Source organism: Toxorhynchites rutilus, chromosome 2 (genome assembly GCF_029784135.1).
Source record: "Toxorhynchites rutilus septentrionalis strain SRP chromosome 2, ASM2978413v1, whole genome shotgun sequence".
NCBI lineage: Eukaryota > Metazoa > Arthropoda > Insecta > Diptera > Culicidae > Toxorhynchites > Toxorhynchites rutilus.
In genome coordinates, this window is record NC_073745.1 from 104,797,229 (window position 1) to 104,810,654 (window position 13,426).

Consider the following 13,426-nt stretch of genomic DNA (forward strand, 5'->3'; position numbering starts at 1 on the left):
TCAGAAGTTAGCCACAAAAGAGGTCTGTGAAAATTGGCTATCCGAGTTTTTTGTTTTTAATAAATCGAGTTACTTACCACTAACTATTTATAAAGGGTCACTTGACCCGCAGTGGTAGGAATAGGTATACATGAAACATCAGTAGGTTTAGTGTTAAACATAAAAAGAAATGCATTTTTGTAAATATTAGCCTCTAAAGATACAATTAACGATTTTCTTAACTTGTCCATCTTATCCTCACTGCTTTTGTGACTTCCCATACCAGGAATATGGTTGCAGTTCTAAAGCCGCAGGTGCTGATAAGCTGATAGAAAAAAGAAACGTGTTTTGAATCAAACATCATTATGTGAAGAGCTCTAGTGGAACGGAGCTCAGATAAAATACTAGTGAATTCATTTTTTCAACAGATGATTGTGGAGTGATTTCTCTGTTTCGTATGTTATAATTCCATATTTATATATAGTCACAAAATGTCACGTCCAACTCAAAACATTGTATAGGAATGGGATGAGACCACCATCATGAACGAGGAATTTTCCCAAGCAAAGCTCCACTAGCGATGAGTTTCCGAGACCAAGAACATGATATAATGCAGACTGCCAAACCGCAACAGACTCGAGTGGTGTCATTCCGGAGGACATATGATTTATCACATTCGAGAGTAGATAGAATCATACACATACAATACTTACATTATAGATTCCATAAATGAATGGGTTATAGCAGCTGTTACTCATAGCCAGCCAATCGCACACGAACCAAATGATATTGATGTATCGATATCTGTGAAGCGAAATAAATTGTAACAGTATATTATTACTTATCATCTATCTAGCAGACGGCGGTGCGGTTTTGCTGTGTAGAATCGACGAACGACCAATAAACTATGTTCAGAAATAGCAGAAATAACTTTTATGGGGCTCGCAATCGAACACTCACTCGTTAACACTTGGCCACGTGACATGCAGCACGTTGTACAGTTGCAGTGGGAACCAGCAGATGGCGAAGAGGGCCACCACGATGATCAGCATTTTGATGACCTGTGAAAAAAGGAAGCAACATGTTACTGGGAGACGTTCCACAAAAATCTCCACTTGGTTTGGAGCCATACCCGCTTCTTGTTCCTCAGCACTGTGTTGTCGCGCACGTCCTGTGCATTGCCAGGCATCCGGGAACCCCACAGCCGGAAGGCCATTTGGATGTACACGAAGCTGATGACACACAGGGGAATGAAGTATTGCACCAGAGTCAAAATATACCGGTAGAGCAGCATCTCCGATTCTTCAAAATTGACCACCTGGCAGAAGGGTTTTGTCATGTTGGTGTACGTTTCGTTCGTACTGCCTGAAAAGTGATTAGAACAGGATTTGATGATGTGCGATGATGCTGTTGTGTTCAGCCAGTACCTACCCAGACTAACTATTGACACGGGAACAACCCGCAGAGCGAAAATGGTCGGTGCGGCCAGCGCAAACGACGTCACCCAAATGGCACTGAGTACAAATTTGGGGACATTTTTCGATTTACGAGCTCTGGAATGTTTTAACATGAATCAAACACTAATGTTATGAACAACATCTATTTACCTAAGTGGATTAATAATGGCCTTGTGTCGATCGACCGCGATGGCGGTCAGCGTAAAAACCGACACGTTGACGCTGAGTAGCTGCACAAACGGACAGAAGGGGCACATGAACTCTGGAAGATTCCAACGCTGCAGCACCGCTGCCTGGAACTGGAACGGGATGGCGAACATCCCGATCGTAACGTCCGCCAGAGCCAAATTTGCTATGAACATGTTCGTGACATTTTGCATGTACTTCGTCGTAAGGACGATCCATATCACCAGCAAGTTGCCTATCACAGCTAGAATACTGATTGTACCGTAGAACAGCGACAGCACCACCACTATACCCACCGGAACATCGTACAGTGCGTCTGTGGAAGGAAAGAATGAATACATAACACACATGGGAATTGGAACAACCAGTTGTGATACAATGATATAATTAAAAATATATTGGGCAGTGAAACAATATATTATGCAAAAAAAAAAGATAAATAAAATGGAAATTTTTATGAGCAAAAGTAAATCCAATCATTGATGGTTTTCAAAAAGTAAACTGAAACTCATGTATGCCTCTTGGCTAAATACCATTCAATAAGTTCGTATAACGACTGAAAGAACAACAGATTTTAAAATTCCATAATATACAGGGTCTTTCAGATTAAACGCTCACGCAACAAATTTTAATAACTTTTACAAAAGTGAACCGATTTTTATTTTTAAAATACGAAAATAAAGCTTATTTTAGGACATTGTCGATGTGACCACCCCTTTTTTCGATAACGCGTTTTAAACGGCGAACAAAATTCTTCATGCACAACTAGAGACATTGGGGGGTCTCCGTAGCCACATTGGTTGCGCGTTCGCTTAGTAAGCGATCGATCGTGAGTTCAAAATTCAGGACCCTCATTGACCATCTTTGTGTTGTTACAGAATAGCTTCGTCCACGCAACAATCTATCAAAAAAAAATTAGTGGTTCTATAGTTGTGAAACGCAGTGTATTATCGCCTTCGGAATAGGCCTCTTCTCAAGTAATACACATTTTCTAAGGAAAAATCCAGTTATCCAAACACTTCTTCTAGCTGTATTCAGTTACAAGTATGTCTTCGGCCACTCGATTGCGATGAAATTTTCGAAGAACTTCTTTGGCACTAGTCGTGCAACGATATTTCTCATGCCCAGAAAAACAATATGATGAACGATCTCGCGAGAGATGTTTAATTCACGAGCTAGTTCTCTCAAACGTAAATTAGGATTTCCAAGCTTTTATTTTAACGATGTTTTCATCAGTTGAAAAGGTGGATGATTGTCCTTGACGTGGCAAACAATTCATCTCTTCTCGACCGTATTTGAATGCCTTAAATACCCGTTTTTTTCGATAAAATTGAGTCACCAAATGTATTTTGCAACATTTTCAACGTTTTGGCACAAGAAACTTTTGTTTGCAACAACAACAAAAATCACACTATATCTTCGACCAATAGTATTATTTATATCAAAAATCGCCGAGCAAAAAAAAAGTTAATTCATTACCATTATTACTTTTATTATAAACTAGCTGACCCACTAAACTTCGTCTCGCCCAAAATTATTTTTTTGTTATCAATACCTTCAAACATTCTCGTTTTCTTGCCAAGCGAACGTTCATGGGTCCAATAGCAGAACTATTCATTGATTGATCTTCTAATCGACCCTTTAGAATTACCTTTTGCTATAAAATTCCTGGTACTTCTATCAAAATAGATTATCAGATTAATTCCAGACAAAATTCTCGTTCAGAATTTTTTCAACCACTTGCAAATAACATGTTTCTCCGTTACATGGAATAAATGTTTGATACCGAAAATAAGATAGAATAAAGACAGCCCTGAATCGGAGAATTCCTTCCTCGAGTTTTGCTTCTATCCATCAACACGTTGAGCCCCGCGCCGGTCCCTGGGGACTGACACTGAATTTTCCGTCTTTTTTGTGCCGATTTTACAGGACCGATAGTAGACTTTTCATTCGGAGAGTGTCGGTATTGGGAACGGCAACATCAAAGTTACAAAATGATATTTAGAAAAGTCCACTCTCGATTAGCTGGGACCGACACGGGCCAGACGAAAAGTTAATTGTCGGTCCTCTATTTCGGTCGGGGCTCAACGTGTTAAATTTTTATTTATATAGATAGAAGAAGATATAGGAGTGCGTTTGATCACATTAAAATCCATTTCCACTTTCGAACAAAAATCAATTTCGTTAGTACAAACATCAAATGGACTAACAACGCTTGTCACTTTCTAATTAAAGAACTTATGGGAATAGAAGTTTTCGAATTTTCCCATCTTTCTTCAGAGTTTTCCGACAATTTTCAATTGTCATGGTTGGTTGGAATATGTTTGGTTGAAATATGTTTGGTTGAAATATGTGTATTATTTTTATGGGATCCCCTCTCCTTTCCAGAGGAATAAGGGGTGTCATACCATCATAGAAACATTTCTCGTACCCAAAAACCCTCACATAGCAAATTCCATTTGCTTGATTAGTTCTCGAGTTATGCAGAAGTTTGTGTTTCATTTACATGGCAGCCCCCCCCCCCTTTAGAAAGGTGGGAGGAGTTTTGAACCACCTTAAAAATGTTTCTTGCCCTCATCACGCCAAATTTGGTTCCGTTTGCTTGATTAGTTAATGAATTATGCAGAAATGTATGCTTCATTTGCATGGCAAAAATCAATACTTTAAGTGCTTTGAGGCACCCCTAAATCATGTCCGATTGAGCTGAAATTTTGCACAGGTAATTTTTTTGGGCCAATAAACAAAATGTACAAGGCCGGTTCTTTTCCATACTTTCATCCCCACTCAGGCTAAGTCCCAGAAAGTCGATTTTCGGCCAAAAATTTTTTTTCGAGAAGACTTCAGGTCTCCACGTTTTATGCATTTTTAAGTCATATGGCATCGAAAAAAAATTTCGATTTTCCAAATTTACAAATTTTTTCTAGCTGTGTTTTTCGGGTGAAAACTCATGGTGAAATTTTGTTCTGCTTCTGTGGTTGTCACCTTCGCAGCCACCACACGACCGATGTAGTGTGGATTTTCTGTTGCCACTTTGCGAAAGGTGTTGCATAGTTGCATAGCATAATTTTTGGATCATTTCTTAGGATTTTTGGGGTGTTGTGGGTAATTTTGGGAAGAGATACTGGGAAACCACTTGGATAATCAATAAATTCATCAGTGTTTCAGTGTCGCTCATGAGAGCCATGACCAACAGCTTTGCGGATACTAGTAACGACTATGGTACTTACCGAATGTGAAATCATTGTCGCATAGTGTTATTGAAAACTGTTATAGGTATAACACCAAGAAAAAGAATAATGGTTACGATGGATGCACTAATGTTCCCAGTGGAACTTTTGCCTTTCTCAACGTAGATGTTACTTGCGTCATTTTTATAAGCAGTACTTAGTTAAAATTTTCTATGCCGAATAACACGCCTTGAATGAGTTCTGGAGTGCTGAGCTCTAGAATACGCTAGAACGGCTAGAATGCCAAAGCAATATCACATCTTGTAGCCGTGGGCTGGCCGATCCTATAAAAGCGCGCAGCTTAAGCGCCACTCCCTAAGGAGACTGCCCGCCAAGAACAATTTTGTCCGGTTGAGACTCCCTGTAAGGGCGAGTTCAGGTACTCTACTTCCGAAATAGAAGTACGGATCGCTCCAGCCAGGTCACGGAACTCTAACCAAAACGAAACATTCAATCAGACCCCCATCAATCGAATTCAAGCTTCAAAGAAATCGGTAGATTTCACTCATACCCGATTAATTATCATCATAGGCCAGGCCATAGAGAGCGCCAAAAACACTAAAAAGATTTATTGTTCCACATAAAACGAAAAACGAGCGCGATACAATTTATGATGTGCAACATAAAATACTTTCACAGTATTAAAGCTTCAGTCTGTGCTAACATTTGATAACTAAATATGTTTGCATTTTAATACCGTTTAATTAAATATTACATAAATGATATTGCAACATACATTTATTCGGTTAATCCTGCTATCCTATTATCTTCCATTCGAATTATAGCTTGAAAGCTTTCTATGAGAGGTGTGTGCGTGAAATTGAGCTTTTGTGGCCCCGGGGTCTTTTGATTCTATTGAGCGCTTTGTGTGGAGGGGTCAACAATGATGCCCAGCAATTCCATTTGGCTTTTGACAAAAAATCTCGGACGCGATTTTCTTCTCGCCGTTCGGTTCATCCCGACTTAGGGCAGTAGATAAAAAAAACTCCTTGACGTCATCACCGGACGTCACCCTCCGTACAAAAACTAGCTTGAAACGGACTCACCAGCTATTGATTTGAAATTGTTGACTGCTACTGATGATTCGTTTCCTACGGGCGATATTGTTGTTCGTGCTGCGGATGTTGATGACGGGCTCTCCGAGCCAGCGAATTATCTTCGCGATGAAGTGGCTACTCCTTACTGCCTGCGGGAGAATAGGTAGCTGTGCGATGGAATGTTAGCACATAGCACATTTGATCGCCAACGTAAAGAGAAGGTCAAATCACCTGTGATTCGTAAGCACACACACGCACAACACGTTACTTCCTAATCACTGCCTCTCATTTTAACATAGACCTAAAAAACAAAGATTTTGAAAAAAAGGAACGAGTTTTATGCTGCCTTAAACTTAGCTACCTTTTTGGAATTAATCAAACGAGCACGCGCACTATTTTCCGCAGTCACGAACAAAGTAAGCGTGCCTAGACATCCTCAGATCAGGGAAAGTGAAATCAAACGTACTTACAGAAAGTACGTCATTTCCCAAAATTTTGTCGGCTATCCTCGGAAATCTGAAGATTGTCATTGGCCGAATCATTCTGATTTCGAAAAACCATATTCCAACCTTCACTCTCCCCTTCCATACGTAGCAGCTTCCCTGAACTCTGTAACGTGGGAATCTCTCCCGGGCTCTCTCATGAAGTTAAGATAAAACGCTTTACGCCGTTTGAAGATCGACTCAACCCATTTTTTTTTTATCTTCGCTTATTTTTCGTCGGCCTATTTCCGCCACTTTAGTGCCAATCACCGACATCAGGGAGGCGACTCCACCTGTTCCTACCTATCAGACTCAACAACTCATGAGCCGGGCCAACTTCTTTTACTTCCGCTCCGAAGGAAGACGTAACCAGAGATTACACTCTATACCGCCTTATTAAATGTATTTATACGTTGGAAGAAATTCAAATCGATTTCTTAACAAAAATGTCCTTATTGCATGCTATTCCAAATATAAAGTTACCAGATGGTCAAAGTTCTAACGCGGGATACAAAAAACAAAACGTTATGTATATACGTTATGTTAATATAAACCATAGTATAGCGAGTCTAAACTGATTTGTATTATTTCTTTTGTATGTAGGAGAGAGTGGTACAAAACGCACCATTTAAGCAAATCAGTCATTTACCGCACTTCTTGTAATTGATTCATGCTGTTTAACATCTAGAATACTTCTTCCATCACTGCCAATTATATCCCTGATGTAATTTGATATAACATACTCGAATTTGCAAGGATTTTTTAATATTTCCGTGGACAGTTCAAAACATATGGTTGGGTGAAATGCCATTATCCATGGGCAGAACGCATCATAACAACTTGGTTAGACGTATCAAAACAAACGAGCACAGCGCACACAGTGGGCTTGCAGGATGCCCGAAATTTCAATGTTTTTTTTTTTATCGATAAGTTAATAAAAGTACTTCTATTTGTTATATTTCATAAAAAAAACATATTCGATGCTAGATACAGCTTATTGAAAATTCATTACATGAATAAAATTTCAAATAAATAGTGTAAAACCAATAAACTTGTTGCAATTTTATCACATTATGCAATCAATTAGACCCACTATGCAACTAATATCATCAAAGCGAAGAGAGAAAGTCAGAACCAAAGGGCTGACATCCCTATCCCAACCAACACAAATTGAGCGTAGGCTGCATAGAAAGGGCTCAAACGTACAAGTTTCTTTTGTTCTTCTCGTAATGTGATTGTGGTCAATTCAGTCATGCTGTCAAATTCCTTTTGTTTGTTCCGTAATGTGAGTGCGGCTTGGAGTAAATACTATGCTTATGATTTTCTGTTCTTCTTCTTGAATGGCGTTAACGTTCCCTTGTGGAACTTTTGCTGTCTCAACGTATGTATTAACTAGCGTCATTTATTAACACTTGGTTGAGATTTCTTAAGCCAAATAACACGACTTGAATGTATTCCAAGGGGCAATGATTTTCTGTGCGAACCACAAAAAAATGGTTACATGCCAGGGCATTGGTTAAAACGAACGTTTGTTTTTATAACCTATGTAACGAATATTTTTTCCTGTGCATACTGCCCCAATTCTTGCTTTCACAATTTTTGGCAAAATTCTTGTAAAATATGACATGTTGGTGTGATTTTTAAGTGTGATCATAAAGTTCAATGATTCGTTGTGGAGGTAGAGTGTAAATATTTAAACATTGACTAACCGAAAAATCTTACCAAACAACCATGAATATTTACAGAAAAGGCAGATGCATTAGTTTTTCTCAATTTGTATCTTATTTTATTATGATGGGCATGTTTGTGTACTGTGAATATGTGGAAGAGATTACTGCGAACTGAAATGAGTAAAGTAATATATCATTTTACATGACTAATCTAAAGATTTTTCACAATTGATGGCTTGGACCATTTTACCTCATCGGTGCGTTTTGTACAGTTCTCCCCTATCGGCATTCAGTTGTGATTTTTCGGCGGTTTAGATTTTGTTTACGCCTGAAAATCACTCGCTCAATCAGAGCATTTACGCCTGGCAAGCACGATTCAAATTCTACAATTTTCTTCAAACTACTGAATGGAATGCTCGAAAATTCCAATTCATTTTTCATCGATTTTAGTGTTAACGTATGCATTCAAAAAAATAGACCAATTTTGGATGGCGATGGAAGATAATTTAATGGAACAAATTTTCCCTTAATCTTACGTTTATAAGGCCTACAACAAAAATGATTCAAGGCTGTTAATTCGCAGATGCAGCACTGTCAAGCAACCTGATGAGTTTTTCATACTGCATGCTCCACCCCACAGTGGAGAAGTTGGACATCCTGAGGCACTTTGTGTCCGCCAGATATAGCCGATCTGGTATTTACAACCTCATCCCCCTGCCGCTCCTTAAGCCGGGAGATCGAAGCAACCGGCCAAAGGGTTTAGGAGAATCTGGCCAAAATGGACATTTTTATGCGGAAGCGTCAGACGAGACCGGCCGTATCTGAGCAGCAGGCAATCACCCAGAAGGAGTAGCTTGAGGTGCTGGTGAAAAACTTCTTTCCGGCGAAAGAAGTGAAAAACTTCTATTCGTGCTCATAATGAAAGATGAGACGTACTTGATGCTAGAGTTCGACGAATGGCAGGGGACCGGGTACTTTACGTTTCTCAGGTAAGCGATGATGTCGAATATATCATCCACATCAAGTTCTCGAAGAAGATCCTTCACTGACAGGCGTGAATGTCCAAGCCACTCTTCTTTCGAGTCATATGGTGAACGGGGAGATATATAATACGAAGTGCTTACCGGAAGTTGCGAAGGTGATGTGGTCTTGATGCCGAACTTGGAATCAACCCATTATGCCAAAGGTCACTGGAGGATGGATCGGCTGGAGATAAACATTGATAAACATTGTCCCAACATTCCTCAGCTGCAGCCGATAGAAAACTTTTGGGCGATGGCCAAAATGGAGAGACTGTCGACCACCAAAGCCATGAAAAGGTAAAAGAATACGCCGACATACATCTTTTCATCGGCCATGGTTGAGGTTCCGGCCAATTTCCGTAAGACCGCCCAGCGCTTCATTTACGATACTTCATCAAACAACCCTGCCTCTTCCTGTCGAGTATACACTAGTTTTTCCGGCTTATTTAAAACGTTAAGCCCTGACCGAGCTAGGGGAACAAATATGAACTCTTCTTCTGGCTCACGTTGGTCCCTGCGGATCAATAGGAGACTTTTATAAAAAATCGTTTCCAATTTTGTTGCTGTCGCTTCCAGTTGACATTCTCTAAACAAAAAGCCCACTATCGGTGCGACGAAACCAGCTCAACGTATCAATCTTTGAATGCATTAGAAGCCCTCTTGAACAGAATTAAAATTTGAGGTTCATCCATTTAAGAAAATCAATATCACCATATTGTGATATTGAAATATATTGATATCGCGGGACAATTTCGTTTCTTTTGCCAAATACGGGACATTTCGCAGGACGTAATCTTACGCGAGACATTGTGTTGAAATGCGGGACTGTCCCGCGTAACGCGGGACGTCTGGTCAGTTTATCCAAATAGCCTTAATTGACGGTGGAGGTAGTGGGGGTAATGTTGTCACGTGGGGTAAAATGGTCACCTGCTTGTTTGTAGTACAGGGTTTTCCAACTTTAAATTCCGAAAGTAAATTGAAATAAAACACACTTAGAATTCGAATTTCGATGAAACTTTTATTTCAAATTAAAGTTTGGTTTATGCCATTATGTGTGAAATACAACATCATTCAAATGTCCACCTAGGGCTTCCTCGCACACCTTGATCCGGAACAGGTAATTTTCGATGACTTTTCGGCACATATGGGGCGGTATCTCGGTCATAACTTCACGAATGTTGTCTTTCAAATGTTCAAGAGTTTGCGGAGAGTTTGCATAGACACGGTCTTTCGCATAACCCCACAAAAAAAAGTCTAGCGGGTTCAAATCGCATGATCTGGACGGCCAATTGGCATCACCAAAACGCGAAATTATGCGTCCCTCAAATTTCGTTCGCAATATGGCCATGTTCGGTCGTGTTGTGTGGCACGTGGCGCCGTCCTGCTGAGACCACATGTCATCCGTATCCATATCTTCAATTTGTTGCAAAAAAAATCGGTTAACATGCGGCCATAGCGCTCACCATTCACAGTTACCGTCTCGCCGTCCTCATTTTCAAAGAAATACGGCCCGATGACTCCACCAGACCATAATGCGCACCAAACAGTGACTTTTGGCGGATGCAATGGCCTCTCAACAATCACGTGTGGATTTTCTGAGCACCATATACGGAAATTTTGGGTGTTCACATAGCCACCGAGCTCGAAATGTGCCTCATCGCTGAAGAAAAATTGATGCGAAAATTCAGCATTTTGCTGCTGTTGTTCGTTCACCAAATCCATGTATGCCCGACGCATTCCATGGTCCCCACGCTCTAATTTTTGTAGCAGTTGGACTTTATATGGATGTAGGTGTAAGTCCAAATGCAAAATTCGCCGCAATGATGTGTTTGACAAGCCCAATTGCTGAGCACGCCGTGGAATTGAAACATTCGGGTCATCCTCCACACTGACAGCAACAGCAGCAATATTTTCGGCCGAACGCACATTACGATGATGCACAGGTTTCACAATATCCGCTACGGATCCAGTTTGTTCGAATTTACGCACTACATTAGCGATTGTGTGCTCTGTAGGCCGTCCATGACGACCAAAATCCGTCCGTAATGCTCGAAAAACATTTGCCGGTTTTTCATCATTTTTATAGTATAATTCAACAAAATTAACACGTTGTGCGATGCTAAAACGATCCATATTGTAAAATGGCAGACATTCAACTAACAATATGACGCTTTGGTTGACAGCTATGTCAAACGGTTGTCAGCGCAGGGCTGTATACTTTCGGAAGTCCGAAATGGAAAACCCTGTATAACTATGGACTATTGACACCGTATTGATAGTCATCTTATGTTTGAAGAATTTCATGAAGTTTGAGTCAAGGAATAAATAAAAACAAAAAACGCTCTCTCGGTAGCCATTCGGCCGTAGTTTTGTGCGTTTCGAATTTAAGGAATTTCTAGTGAAATTTAGTTTATTTGACCTGATATTTGTGACAAATCAACAGTTTGGACGACTGTTCATATATTCTAGGGGAGGTGAACAGATATTTTGTTCAATTTCAGCGATTATTTCGCATTTCGTTGTTTGGGGGGCAAAATGGTCAGTGGAGGACTACTACTGACAATGTTCCGTTTTCAAAAGCTGATATACCTTATCAACTTCTGTTCTTAAAGGAGTCCGTTTTGTGGTTTTGGCCCAGGAAAAATATGCCACCCCAACCGAAACCAAGCCTCATTTTGAAAAACATGATGTGTTTCCTACTACGTTTTTGTACGTATGAGAAAATTTCAATTACGATTCTAGGTAAATAGGCCAAGCTCATTTAATACACTACACCCATACCTCGCTTTACGGCCTGGATACGTTCCACGAAACTTGGCCGCAAAGCGAAAAGCCGTATAAAGAATCAGTTGTATATCGACGTCGAAAATATTTTTTTTGCCGTTTTTTTTTTTATTTAAATCGTTTATTTTTACAGGCTCAGTTACATAGGTTTAAAGGAGCCGAACTCCGTACTGTATTGTTACTAGTATATAAACATTTTTCCTTAATTCTAATGTTAATAATATAGGAAACCGATTACTCGCGGTCAACTCGAGTTTAGAAGGGTGACATATTTTCTTCAGGAAAAGGAGGGGATATGAGGATATGTTGACAATGATCACACTCACACTCTCAATCACACTCATCACACTCAATTCTTAAACCTATCTTATATCTAATATGTATTTACATTTCATCTTATTCTTAAGAAGGGATCCGATCTCTCACAAAGGAAAAGGAAAAGGAAAAACTAAGGGTATAAGGACAATCACACACGAAGATCGATAGCTTTAAGGAATACATATATTTGGGACATGTAATCAAGGTCTAACCGAGCCAACACGTCTCTCACCGGCACATTGGGCTGCCTTCCTCGGGCCCGAAGGGTGACTACTAAATTCGATCTGGCGACAAGATACAGCTCGCACGACCAAACAACGTGCTCGATGTCGTGGTAACCTTGGCCACAAACACAAAGATTGTTGTCGGCAAGATTAATACGAAAGAGTAGCGCATCTAACGAACAGTGATTGGACATGAGTCGAGAGAAGGTGCGAATAAAGTCCCGACTCAAGTCCAGACTTTTGAACCATGGTTTGAGGCTAACCTTAGGGATAATCGAGTGGAGCCACCGGCCCAGTTCATCTTCGTTCCATTTGCGTTGCCAGTTAACTAGGGTATTTTTGCGGACTAAAGAATAAAATTCATTGAAGGCGATTTGACGCTGATATATATCGCCTTCAATTGCACCTACCTTTGCTAATGAGTCAGCCCTCTCATTACCCAGAATTGAGCAATGTGAAGGGACCCAGATAAAGGTAATGACATAACAGCGTCTGGATAAAGCACTCAAAATTTCTCGTATTCTCTCAAGGAAGTACGGCGAGTGCTTTTCCGGCCTCACTGAACGGATAGCTTCGACAGAGCTAAGACTATCCGTTACAATGTAATAGTGTTCAACAGGTCGTGAGGCGACGCTGTCCAGCGCCCAGTGTATCGCTGCCAATTCAGCAATATACACTGAGCAAGGATTCTGAAGACTGTGTGAGGTGCTAAAAAATTCGTTGAACACTCCAAATCCTGTGGACTCGTTTATAGTGGACCCATCAGTAAAGTACATATTATCACAATTGATACCCCCATACTTTTCATCGAAGATCGTTGGAGCGATCCTCGATCGTTGGTAATCTGAATATCCATGGATATCTTGCTTCATGGACAGATCAAAATGCACAGAGGAATTGATGTAGTCAGGGAAACAAACACGGTTGGGAATATACGAAGAAGGATCAACCTGCATGGAGATGAATTCATGATATGAACTCATGAATCCGGAGTGAAAATTTAGCTCGATCAGCTGCTCAAAATTTCCGATCACCAATGG

General features: G+C 40.3%; 1 protein-coding gene across 2 annotated transcripts in view; it reads right to left on the minus strand.

Moving 5' to 3' along the window:
* LOC129769358 (neuropeptide Y receptor type 1) overlaps positions 1–13,426 on the minus strand; it is a 92,648-nt gene that overhangs the window by 2,586 nt on the left and 76,636 nt on the right. For both annotated transcript variants that reach the window (XM_055771579.1, XM_055771580.1), the window contains exons 3-7: positions 1,587–1,938; positions 1,411–1,532; positions 1,112–1,344; positions 940–1,040; positions 693–783 (exon numbers count right to left, since the gene is read on the minus strand). In XM_055771579.1, coding sequence (XP_055627554.1) covers positions 693–783; positions 940–1,040; positions 1,112–1,344; positions 1,411–1,532; positions 1,587–1,938 — 899 coding nt within the window. The remainder of the gene's footprint in view (positions 1–692; positions 784–939; positions 1,041–1,111; positions 1,345–1,410; positions 1,533–1,586; positions 1,939–13,426) is intronic.